At 40.8% G+C, this 13,815-nt stretch overlaps 1 protein-coding gene across 1 annotated transcript in view; it reads right to left on the reverse strand.

Moving 5' to 3' along the window:
* The window catches only part of LOC111836354 (uncharacterized), a 356,103-nt gene that overhangs the window by 75,162 nt on the left and 267,126 nt on the right, over positions 1-13,815 (reverse strand). The window contains exon 15 of the mRNA XM_072703387.1: positions 3,249-3,731. Coding sequence (XP_072559488.1) covers positions 3,249-3,731 — 483 coding nt within the window. The remainder of the gene's footprint in view (positions 1-3,248; positions 3,732-13,815) is intronic.

The raw sequence follows: 13,815 nt of genomic DNA on the forward strand, positions 1-13,815 counted from the left end.
ATCTGGGGCAGTACCACTGGATTGGCAGACCGGGGTGGTGGTCCCCTTATTTAAGAAAGGGGACCGGAGGGTGTGTTCCAACTATAGGGGGATCACACTTCTCAGCCTTCTCAGCCTTCCTGGGAAAGTCTATTCCGGGGTACTGGAGAGGAGGGTGAGATCGATAGTCTAATCTCGGATTCAGGAGGAACAATGCGGTTTTTGTCCTGGCCGTGGAACACTGGACCAGCCTTACACCCTTGTGAGGGTACTGGAGGGGGCCTGGGAGTTTGCCTATCCAGTCTACATGTGTTTTGTGGACTTGGAAAAGGCTTATGACCGGGTTCCCCGAGGTACCCTGTAGGGGGTGCTTCAGGAGTATGGGGTTGGGGTTCCACTATTGTGGGCAATTCGGTCCCTGTATGAATGGAGCAGAAGCTTGGTCCGCATTGCCAGTAATAAGTCGGACGTGTTCTCAGTGCGGGTTGGGATCCACCAGGGCTACCCTTTGTCATGGGTCCTGTTTATAATATTTATGGACAGGATTTCTAGGCGCAGCCAGGGTGTTGAGGGTGTCCAGTTTGGTGGCCTCAGGATTGCTTTTTGCGGACGATGTCGTCCTGTTGGCTTCATCTGCTGGGGACCTCCAGTGTGCTCTGGGGCGGTTTGCAGCTGAGTGCGAAGCGGCGGGGATAAGGATTGGAACCATGGTTCTCAATCGGAGTGGCGTCTGCAGATTTGCAGGTGCTTAACCGGTTCATCGTGGCTAAGAAAGAACTGAGCCAGAAAGCAAAGCTCTCGATATATTGGTCCATCTTCGTCCCTACCCTCACCTATGATCATGAGCTATGGGTAATGACCGAAAGAATGAGATTGCGAATACAGGCGGCCGAAATGAGGATTCTCCACAGGGTATCTGGGCTCTCCCTTAGAGATAAGGTGAGAAGTTTGGATACCCAGGAGAGTCTCAGAGTAGACGTCGAAAGGAGCCAATTGAGGTGGATTGGACATCAGGCACGGATGCCTCCTGGGTGGCTACCCGGAGAGGTTTTCTGTGCATGTCCTACAGGGAGAAGGCCCCGGGGCAGGACACGCTGGAGGGATTATATCTCTCGGTTGGCCTGGGAACGCCTCGGCATCCCCCCACAAAGAGCTGGTAGAGGTAGCTGGGGAGAGGGAGGTCTGGGTATCTCTCCTGAAGCTGCTTCCCCCACGACCCAAACCCCGGACAAGCTTAAGGTAATGGAATGCAACCTATTTTGGTGAAATTGTTTTTAAAAATCATCAAATCAGAGCAATAAATGGCATGGCTTAAATATACTTAAAAATCTAAGGTAATGTCAATTGCTCTACATAAAAAAAAACTGATCCAAACCGACATGTTCCTGACATGTTCGCAAGTTCGTAAGAATGACCCATATATTATTTATTTAATGGTTCAGCTTAAATTTGTCATCTACAGATTATTAATTTACAACAAAAATAATACTTGCAAGCAAATACAAAGTGAACGGTGTTTGATGAAATGATGGCAAAAAGAAATGTGAAGCCATTGCATTTGGCAAATGGCTCTAAAAAGGACTAAACTCTTATAAAACAAAACTTTTCGGGATTCCCAACTTTGATCAGCTGGCAGACTACCCCAACACTTTGGATGTAGCTAATTTCAGGTTTATAATGGAATTATATAGATTTGCCGTGAGATTTCTTGCATGAGCGTGAAGGTCTGAAAGTGAGCGTCACGCCAGATGCATAAATTGGCAACCCCTGATATTTTATTAACCTTTCATAAACAATATAGGAGGAATTTTTGTTCTTGTGCATGCCACCAGTTTTCATGTAGTTCAGGAACCTTTTCCCCCTTCAGATCCACATTGCGTATGAATGTTTCTTGCAGCTCATTTCCGGTGAGTTCCTTAACATTAGAATTCATGGAAAAATTAGGCTCTCCTCATGAGGAGCCCCCCCCCTTACTCCCCACACAAGCTGCCCGCCCCCTCTCCAGCACCATTAACACCTTCTGTTTTGCAAATAAATCACAGTCACCCAGTCAAAGTTATCCCCCAGCCTGAAGTCACTTCTACTGAGGTCTGCACTAAAGTGTTTATCTAGCGGTATCTCATAAATACATGCTTTATATATTGCATATACATACACTACCAGTCAAATGTTTTAGAACACCCAAATTTTTGCATTTTTTAATTGAGAAGTATGCAGTTTAATGTCTCATTGCACTCTGAAATGAAAGCATAGTACAAATAAGCAATTGGAGTTAAAAGAGAAATCATGGAATCAATTTATAGACCAAAATGTATTCTAAACTTCTGACTCAAAGTAGCCACCTTTGGCAGATATAACAGCAGAACACACTCGTGGCATTCTTTCTACAATAGAAATCAAATATTCTTCCCTAAACATTAGGCCACCACTGCCCTATGTCATTTGGGTTAAATATTATTTATAGTCTTACTCTTTCTTGTAATGGGTTGTAGAAAAATAAAAAGAATGCAATTCAAACCCTTTTCTGTAAACTGTAGCCAAGATAGTATACTCAAACACTGTGTAATGAAGAGAAATTGACATACCTTTGTCTTCAATATGACAAGTTTCATAACATTTTAAGACGATTAAAAAAAATCACCACAATTAAAGCTCATGCGATGAAAATTATTCTTGTTCAGATGCTAACACAAAATTCACACAAAATTTTGTCTGAATAAACTACAATATATAACATATTCTCATGTTGCCTCCTAAAAATATGTTCCCAAATCAATTAATGTGCAGGAATGCTACCAATTCTGTCATTTTCCACCAACACTGACATCTGCACTTGTGGCCCTAGATAAGGAAAGGGCCTCTGTGTATTCTGCTTTGTGTCTTGCATGGAGCCTGAGGTCTGCAGCCAGCCTCTGACTGTAATGTCAGGATTCAGACTTCTTCCTCAGAATTCTCTGATTATCATTTCACGTGGCCCGAATCCTCTTCTGTAAAATACACAACTGTGTAATTTTTCAGTAGTTTATAAAACTGCTTTGCAGTCGAAGTCTACCTTCAAAATATACTGTAACTATTAAAACACTGCCTCCGAATCTTTGTCAAACAAATCCTAAACATCAACAGGACTACTGAGGGGGACCCAACATACTGGTATTTCACAAATACAATTCAGAAAAATTCAAGAACCAACTTACTGGACTAACTGTGATAATGAACTGTCAAGAGAGTGCTTCTCAATGTGTCCTAATCGAGATCATCACTGGGAGCACTGGTAGGGCCTCTCTCCTGTGTGAATCTGCTGGTGGACCTTTAGGGTTCCTAATTGACTGAAGCTCTTCCCACACTGGGAGCACTGGTAGGGCCTCTCTCCTGTGTGAATCCGCTGGTGATTCTTTAGGGTTCCTGACTTACTAAAGCTCTTCCCACACTGAGAGCACTGGTAGGGCCTCTCTCCTGTGTGAATCTGCTGGTGGACCTTTAGGGTTCCTAATTGACTGAAGCTCTTCCCACACTGGGAGCACTGGTAGGGCCTCTCTCCTGTGTGAATCCGCTGGTGTTTCTTTAGGGTTCCTAACTCACTAAAGCTCTTCCCACACTGGGAGCACTGGTAGGGCCTCTCTCCTGTGTGAATCCGCTGGTGGATCTTTAGGGTTCCTGATTGAATAAAGCTCTTCCCACACTGAGAGCACTGGTAGGCCCTCTCTCCTGTGTGAATCAGCTGGTGTTTCTTTAGGTTTCCTAACTCACTAAAGCTCTTCCCACACTGGGAGCACTGGTAGGGCCTCTCTCCTGTGTGAATCAGCTGGTGTTTCTTTAGGTTTCCTAACTCACTAAAGCTCTTCCCACACTGGGAGCACTGGTAGGGCCTCTCTCCTGTGTGAATCCGCTGGTGATTCTTTAGGTGTCCTAAATGTCTGAAGCTCTTCCCACACTGGGAGCACTGGTAGGGCCTCTCTCCTGTGTGCATCCGCTGGTGATTCTTTAGGGTTCCTAGCTCACTAAAGCTCTTGCCACACTGGGAGCACTGGTAGGGCCCCTCTCCTGTGTGCATCCGCTGGTGATTCTTTAGGGTTCCTATCTCACTAAAGCTCTTCCCACACTGGGAGCACTGGTAGGGCCCCTCTCCCATGTGAATCCGCTGGTGGATCTTTAGGGTTCCTGACTGAATAAAGCTCTTCCCACACTGGGAGCACTGGTAGGGCCTCTCTCCTGTGTGAATCCGCTGGTGATTCTTTAGGTGTCCTAAATGTCTGAAGCTCTTCCCACACTGGGAGCACTGGTAGGGCCTCTCTCCTGTGTGAATCCGCTGGTGGATCTTTAGGGTTCCTAACTCACTAAAGCTCTTCCCACACTGGGAGCACTGGTAGGGCCTCTCTCCTGTGTGAATCCGCTGGTGGATCTTTAGGTGTCCTAATCGACTGAAGCTCTTCCCACACTCAGAACACAGATGGGACGACTTCTCTGTACGAGTCTGCCTGTGTATTTTACAGTCTCTGTTTATATTGAAAGTCATCTCACCCTGGGAACCCTGTTGTGCTGTCAGTGTGTATGTACTGGCTTCTTCCAGGGTACTGAGTATGTCTGTACTGGGCTGAGTGGCACTGGGGCCAGCAGAAGCTGGTGAATCCTGGGTTGTGTTGATAGATCCGGTCCTCAGCTGTATGAGATACTCGTTGGGGTGAGATATTTTGATATGTCTGTGCAGGTCAATGTCTGCAGTGTAGGAGAATGGATCCTGAGAGCAAGCAAAGGTTTGGGAGGATTCATCCACTCTCCTTGCTGAGGGAAGATGGAGACACAGCAGTCAGTACGGAGATGGAACAGGGTTAATAGACAAAAATTATCAGGAAAATAGTGAATAAGGCAAACATATCATCCAAAGAGCCTTCGTTACTCCATACGCAGTTCATGTTCACAGTGTGCTATTCACACTGCAATCTCTGACATGCTTGAACTGAACTACACAGAGCACCAACACTGCTGGTTTGAAATGGCACAAATTATTACCTCCAAATACACCAAAACAACTGCGGTTTTGAAGGTATGCCACATACCATCATGTTACATGTTACATGTGCTTTTATTCAGCACAAACTCAGCACCAATAATCTGAGACCACTTAGAATGTTATTATTCTATTTTTTGTTAAAATCAACTTTAAACATATGCTTTTCAAAAACCTATTTTCAGACATGCTGAGAAATTGTAAAAAAAAAAAATCACATTATAGACATTTCTAGCCAAGACTTTTGAGCTCTGAAGCTTAGACACAGGGGTTGGCTACACATAGGTGAAAGAGACATTCTGAAAATTTATGTGGTTTGATTACTAAAGTGTTAGTACTTTAGAGTGACACTCTTTTTCTCAACGTCAGTGGCCTTCACAATGAATATTGATGAGATAGGCGTCCTCACACCTGTAGTAGTTTGCATACTGTCAATAGCCCATCAGTCTGGAATGTCACTGCACCCCACACCCATCACTTTGGAAAGGCAGTTTGAAACACAAGAAAAGTAGCAACAATAAAATCCCTTTCACAGTTTATTGGTAGATGGAATAAAAAATGAAAAACTGTGACCATATAAATATAGAAAGCGATAAATATGATGCAGTGACTATTATTAACGCTCTGGGGACGAGGGCATCGTCGACCGCATATCTTTCTCATGTATTTCAGTTTATATCTTGCTGAAATCATTATGTAGAATACTACATTATTTGTATTTTTATACATATTCCACGTTTATTTTTACAAAGAACCACTTAACATTCTGCTGTTAGCCAATGAAACCTCCCCAATGATTATATATATACTGTGGTTTTCCCGCGCTGTTTTTGATTATCAAAGGTATAGGGTGTTTTATTTGCACACTTTGTGTTTGTTTTATTTGGAGAGCATATTTTACTTTTAGATTTCATACTTTATCTGTGCTGTTGATTAGAAAAGCCCGCAACTGTATAGCTTGTTAATAACCAATTCCGATTTTGTAAACCAACGCGCTACTCCAGTAGTCTTTTTTTCTAGATACTCTGTTACTCTCACTAAAGTAATGAGATTGAGCTCTTTTACGCCGACTTCCGTTGTTATAATATTGAAGTAACCGTACTTTTACTCGAGTACAGAATTCGACTGCTCTACCCACTTCTGCAAACATACAAGCATGTTTTCTGTAATTAAAAGTCTCCCGGCGGAATGCGCAACTAGCTAGCTACATTAGCAGTCACAGCTACGAACCCATCCCCCACAAACGCCTTACCGTGCCGCAAATGCCTCCTCCTGTCAGTGACTCGAAAGTTGTTTCCCCAAACAGTATTTTCCTGTTCAGTCGTAATTAGACCCACGATTGTAACGTCTGCTGACTGCTGCAGCCTGGCCGAATAATTAGAAGGCTCTGGCTGCACACCTTCACCAGGAGGGTCTCCACTAGAAAGCCGGAAACACGTGATCTTCACAAGCGAGTCCGGACATGACATTATGCAAACTACTGGTGCGTTCGTTTTTCTCTCGGAACTCGGAAATTCCGAGTTGAGTGACATCACGTCCGACAATCTCCCGTTCGAGCTACCCACATCTCGGAACAAACATGGCTGCCTCCATGAACACGTTGCTGTGTGTTGTTGCTTTATATTTTAGCAGATTTGGAGTTTTCCAAATGAAGAAAATGGAGAAATTTAGATTTTTCCGAGAGACAAACAAGAAACACGAACTAGTCAAACCACATTAAAAGCTTTATAAAATATTTTAGTACATTCATAGCGATATTCTTTTTTCGAACAGTAAATAAACTACAAACAAACCAAGTCGCCATGTTGAAATTACGTCACAAGGGCAACTCGGGCAACAAAATCTTATCCGACTTCAACGTCATAAAAGGGGCGTGTTTCCGACGGGAAGTGATGTTTTTCGTGACGTATCGTGACGTTTTCATCCGAGTTCCGACTTGGAGAGAAATAATCGAACGCACCATACGCCATGGAGGCAGTACCAGATATCACACGACCTCCACGCACAGCCCGGACTTGTTAGTGCGAGAGTGTTTTTTTTTTCTTTTCTGTTCTGTTAAGTAAATTATTTATTTTTTTTATTATTTTTTATTTTTAAAATTAAACTCCTTTATTTCGTCTTCAACAAAATACAATATCCGAGCAGGGGGACAGCACAGGTAAGTCAAAACAGGCCAAACGTAAGAGTACAAAGTTTACAGGCACTTTTGGTCTTCACCTTCTTTAAAGAATTAAAAAATAAAACTAAATCATTTTTAAAAGCTACAGTGTTGGGGAAGACCTTCATATAGCTACAGTTATGTTAATAAAATTTTGCAATTAAAATAATATTGTTGAGCAAGAATTCAGTATCCTTCTCTTCAAGGAAAACCGCAAACTTAATGGTGAGATACTCTAAGTGTGGTATTACATATTGTGAAGATAAACAATTAAACAGAGTAGACCAAAAAGCATTGACCACTGTACAAGAGAAAAATAAATGTTCCTGGGATTCACTCTCATTATCACAGAAAGAACATAAATCTTCCAAGTCGTCTAAATAGTGGGAGAGTGTTTAGCTTTGTCGAAAGAAAAAAGTGGGTAAAACAAGCAACAATAGTAGCATTCTAGCAGCTGGAGTTTTAGAAAGTTTTGACCGGTGTTTTTTTTTTTCTCTCCAAATTTAGCTTTAGATTGATTACTTAAGCTTGGACTGACTGTATCCGCATACTCCCCTGTTCCAGAGTTCGTAGTTTCTAATTAATGCCATACAGATTTTGCTACTGGAAAATTTAAAAAATATTTAAAATATTTATTTAGTTCCGAATCTTTAGTGAACTAGGCAGCTCTGTTACAAATGTTACATGTGCTGTGAATTGAAGTAATTATTACTGTACATGACAATTATTCTTATTAATTGTACTATTTTAGATGCACATATCTATATGGGATGCTAATTCATAGCCGGTTCTGGATGAATGCAACACATGGACTGCCAGAAAGCTCCCTACAGACTAAAACAGAATGATGATCTGGATGACCTCGATCCCTTTCTTTTTGTGTTTCAGTACAAAGAAGATATGGAACACTTTCTTAAAAACTGTGTTGATAATCAGCACCTCCGGGTCAACGCTATGTTTTTATTGCCTTAGAGATGAGCTGCAGTGCCCATCACTAGTGTTTATTTAAAGTTAATTTTTAAGAACTTTGCTTTAATAACCATATCATTGTAATAAAAATAGTTCAAAGTAGACTAAATTTTGTTTGTTGGTTTCCTAAGTTTATTATGTGGTTGCGATAAGCGACAATCACATATTGTTATTCCTTATATTCTTATTTTTTTTATTCCACTCACTTTTTCTAGACGCTCCTCCTACATTTTCTGCGGAAATGCATCTCTAGTTATTTATGCAATTGTGTATATTTTATATTTATATTAGTGCTGTCAAATGATTAAATTTTTTAATCAGATTAATCACAGGGTTCCTGTGGATTAATTTTGATTAATCATGATTAAATATCATTCATTTTTAATCTATATTAATCACATTTAATTTTGCATGAGCAAACAGACTCAAGAAAAAAGGGAATATATATGCACTTAACATGTTTATTGAACATCTTGAACATGAGTCGGATGCATTCCATCTGCCACAGAAGTGCAATACCATGGACCCATATCAAAAAGCAAGATTTTTTGCTTAGCCGGACAACTTGTCGGATTTAAGGTACCTCAGTTTAAATGGTCTTTATCTTCGTTCGCTTACAATTAGCACGAACTACTGTAAATCCGACAAATAATCCAACTAATCATGAAGTCCAATTCTAGCCTGGTTAATTGCCATTGTTAGCAGTATCAGTTGATAACACATTACGTGCGGTGCTTTACATATAAAACTCCGTAGCAACACATCCACAGATAAGTTGGACGGTATAGCGTGTGCGACCGATTTAATGAGCCACAAATGAGAAGTAGTGCTTACACAGTATAAGACTACAACTTTCCCTTCTGTTGGTAAAGGGCGCAGCCATCTTGGATTCTGAACTCGGGATCCTCTGAGCTGCTCCGAGATATTTCTTGGATGTCTGAGAAACGCCAAGAGCAGAGAAACGGGATCGCATGTAGTCACTTCCGGCTTCAAAACTCCGGAATCCGACTCGGAATACAAGTTCCGAGGGGAAATGGAACGCACTAAAACTACCCGAAATGGGTTGACAGAGACATTTCAGTGATTTGAATCATTCTGCGCTGCAGATGGGATAATTGCGTTAAAAATTTTAATCAGATTAATCATGATGATGGATTAATCCGCGTTAACCCGTTAATTTTGACAGCCCTAATTTATATGTTTCAAACATTTTATCAAATTCTATAGGAGCATTTCTTACACAGTAACAGAAAAGTAAGCCTTATGCTTAAGATCAAGCATAGACCATGACAAAAAGGTTTCATGACCAAAAACAGTGGAGACTTTACTGTAGAAGAAACAAGGCACAGGAGTCACAATATTTGATAGCAGCCACCAAATCCTGTGACCCCAAAGCAACAAGGGAAAAATCAGGGACACTGCAGTGAAAAGCACTTCAGGTGACTTGTCATCATTGTACATGATAATATTATAAAGATTTCATGACTGGGTTACACCATCCACCTTCAACAGAGGGGTCACAATATTTGATAGCAGCCACCAAATCCTGTGACCCCAAAGCAACATGGGAAAAATCAGGGACACTGCAGTGAAAAGCACTTCTGCTGCATCACCATAAATAGAAATTGTAATCCTGGAAAGATTTCATAACTGGGGTGTACAGGTCAGCTCTGTCAAAGGGGTGACTAATTAACACCGCTTTCATCAGATTTTGTGACCTACGTGTGGCTACTGAACAAGCAACAATGTACCGTTCATCTTCAGGCAACAATGTGCTGAGTGGGTCTTTAAAAAGACATGTTCATCGAGTTCATACACTTCAGACAGCTGTTGTCTCATTGTATCCAGCATTCTTACATTTGCCGACACTTGAAAATTGGCTTGCCACCTGTCAGTACTGGCATGGTCCAGTTTAATACAGTAAGGAGCATTTTATTCCAGCTCCAGTATGACACGATCCCACATTACTCGAGACAAGTGGCGATGCTATATTTAATCGTGACAGTAAATGTAGTGCACTACAATACAGAATATCACAAAATTGGCTGCATCAGCCGATTGGGTAACAGTTGTGTATCAGAATGTAAGACGGCAGTTAAGTAGCATAAAGTAAGATGATGAAACTGAGAAGCAGAACTATCGTGTTGTTTTTTTCGCAATTATGTCTTTGATATTTCCCTTACAGACATTGTAAAGTGGAGATAACTTAAAATAAAAATAAAAACAAAACGAAATAAAACTAAATAAAATAATATGAAGTAAAATTAAAGCGAATAAATGGGGAAATTAGACACAGCACTGCCGACGTGTTTCGGAGCTCAGAAATAGCCACTCTCGTACCCTCCTACATATTTTGCGAGAACATAAGTTAAATTGCGTTGCGTAAAATGGGGAGAGTGCTCGTGCACGTGGACGGGAACCTCGCGAACATGTACAGCAGTCACAGAATTCGATGGTCACAGAATTTGGTGTAATACCTGTTTTACAATTAGCGCAGAGTTTGTGATAGTAGAAATAAGCGTCTTTAATATCAGACCCGGTGAAAAAATCAAGCGGATTGTTTTTAGTCTTGTATCAGTGCAGCTTTTATGAATAACGTGTAAAACAGACAGAGATTTGCACATTTATGTATAGGCCTACATAGAAATTATATCTCTCCTAGGCCTGGACGATATGGCAAAAATTTATATCACGATATATTTCTTAATTTTGGTCGATACGATATAATTCCGATATCGATATGGGTAATATTAAAAAGCCTCAGGAAAAAACTGCCGAGGACACGCACAATGGTTGTCTGCAAACTGAATTTGCAAAGTCTATAATACCTCCAGGCTCCTCCTATTAAAATTATATAATTTTTTTTTTAAATAAAAACAGTACAAAAAAAAAAAGGTTCACTTTTTTTTTGTATTTAGCCTTTACAAACAAGAAATGTGAAATAAACTATCAAATAAATAAAACTCTCAGACTCAGCTTATTAACAATAATATATTTCCATTTAAACTAGAACAGGCTGATTATTCATATACAGTCGAACCCGGTTATGTCGCCGGCCTAGGGGGTTGCCAAAAAGCGTCGAGATAACCGATGATCGAGATAACCGAAAACCAATATGGCAGCAATATATTAGCATGTGCTTGAAATGTATTTATGTGCGTTAATAACTGAGAATGTACATACATGGGTTTTTGGCATTGCCGCGATTTGTTTTACGCGATCGGCATGCTATAAATATGTACATACATCGGGGCCGGTTCTAGACATGCATATATGAGGGGGCAGACAGAAATGTGAAGGGGGCACATGGTGGCGACAAAGGCGGGAAAGGGGTGGGGTGGTGCTCTGGATAACTGTTTTTGTCATGTAATTGGTTTGCACTTTGTCAGGCCTCTGCCCTAAGACCTGTCCAACTTGGGTGTCCCACCTGAAGGCTAAGCTTCTGCTGGTGTAGCTCTTAGGGTCACTGAGGCACGCAAAGCCCCTGACCACAGTAAGGTGGCAATCCCTCAGGGGGAAAACTGAAAAGTAAAACAAAAAATAAAATAAAATATTCCTCATCAGATTAAAAACAAGACATTTACCTTAATTGGATGGCCTATATCAAACATATTTGAACCCAACAAAACACTTTTCACTATTGCCAATATTACCAAAACTAAAAAGGGTAGGCTAAGTTATGAAAAAGAAAAAATCAATTCACCGAGTCTTGAAATATAAAACTGAAAAATAGGATCGGTCAGGGTTCATTTCACTACATGTTGTACTTGTTATAACTATGTATGTGACGAATAAAGAATCTTGAAATCACAACGAACAAGTCGCTCAATGAGAATGAATGACGTAACCGACTGGCTAAGCTGCTTCTAGCGCCAAGGTGGTTCAAATGGTACGATCCACACTAGGGGTGTCTAAAATCGTTTTACATAAAATTTTCCTACAAGGTGAGGTTCTTTCTTAAAAAAAAAAAAAACAAGAAAAATGTTAATACCCCCCCCCCCCAAACTGCTATTTTTGTCTATTTGGGGGGGGTCTTGATCGGGGGGTACTGGGGGGTACAGTACCCCCCGATCAAGACCCCCCCCAAACAGACAAAAATAATTCGAACCATGATCTCACTAATCACTATGATTTTGACGAGAGAGATTGCTGTTTCCTCCAAACCTTCCGCAATCACGCAGCTCATTTCGCTTTGCCCTGCCTACTGAGAAACTGGCTCATTTGCATACTAACAGTGATTGGATGTTTAGCTGGGGGGAGGGTGAGTGGGGGATCTGCCGAGTGCTGCGTGAGCCCGCGCACAAACAGAACGCGGAGGGAAAGAGCGAACAAGAAGTGAAACTTATCATCTCGTTTGTGCCTTTTTCAGTGGATTTTTCAGCTACTGTAGTAAATCTTGTCCATATTCAGTTTGTGGGTAATTATTATTTTCTTCCTCAACTTCTAAAAGTTTGATTTAAGGGGGCAGGACGTTTGCTTAAGGGGGCGTTGCCCCAGCGTAGAGCCGGCCCCGACATACATGTTGGCTAACAAAAGGCATACCACCAACTAACAGCAGAGATTTACCAGTATACAATAAAAACCACCGTCGTTTCTTGATACAAACCTTTAATTATATTCTCCAACATTGAAAACACAAAGATCGCTCACAAAATCACAAAAAACCTGCGGGGTGTACTGTAGTTTGTTTTCACAAAAAGCTAACCAGTGTCAAAATTAAATTCACGAGTCATTTCCCTCTGACGCAGCTCTGAAAAGTATCATACACGTGGTTACTATGGTTTCTTTACAAAGTCTAAAATGCTTTGTTGCTTTTGCTTTTAACAGTCTGCTTAAACAAATGCTTCAATATTATTTATGCTGTCTAAAAAAGTTTTACCTGGATCACGTTTCACAGCTGCGTTGTTCAGCAAATTACCATGCAAATGCGATTTGAATACGCGCTGTTTAGCACTTGTGATACATGTAAATGTATATCGAAATATCGGAAATGTGTTTAAAAATCGTATCACCGTTATCGAAAAAAAAAATATCGCGATATATATTGATATCGAATTATTGTCCAGCCCTAATCTCTCCCATAGTAAACAGTCTGATTTTAGATCATTGCTAGTAATGTACAAAGTTTTTCCATTGTCAGATATAAATGTATTTGTAACGTATTGATTTCATCATGTATACACATTTGAATGTTTTGACTTTGACTGCTTATTGTGTTGAGATTTTTGTTGTAATTTCTGGTTATTCATATAGATGCACAAATAAATTCTGAAGGCTGGTTCGTCACTGGAGCTTAATACTTGCAATGTCTGAAGTTGAAGTTTATTGTCATATGTACAAAGTACAGCGTACAGAGTACAATGAAATTCTTACTTGAAAACCCCTCCCTCACAGACAAAACATAAGACATAATACACAGAAGACATAGAAGACAAAGTAGTGCAGCAGCAATAAATAATAAATAGGTAAAGTGTCAGTACATAGTGTGGAGTAAGTTGCTGTTACTGTGTGTTGAATAGCCTGATGGCACTGGGGTAAAAACTGTTCCTGAATCGAGTCGTGCGTGAGTGAATTGTCCTGAGTCTCTTGCCTGATGGCAGGAAAGTAAAAAGTGCCAGTGCAGGGTGGCTGGGGTCTTTCAGGATGCTCTTAGTTTTCCTGAGACAGCGCGTGTTATAAATGTCCGTTATTGCAGGGAGTGGTG

The sequence above is a fragment of the Paramormyrops kingsleyae genome, chromosome 20 (genome assembly GCF_048594095.1).
Source record: "Paramormyrops kingsleyae isolate MSU_618 chromosome 20, PKINGS_0.4, whole genome shotgun sequence".
Lineage (NCBI taxonomy): Eukaryota > Metazoa > Chordata > Actinopteri > Osteoglossiformes > Mormyridae > Paramormyrops > Paramormyrops kingsleyae.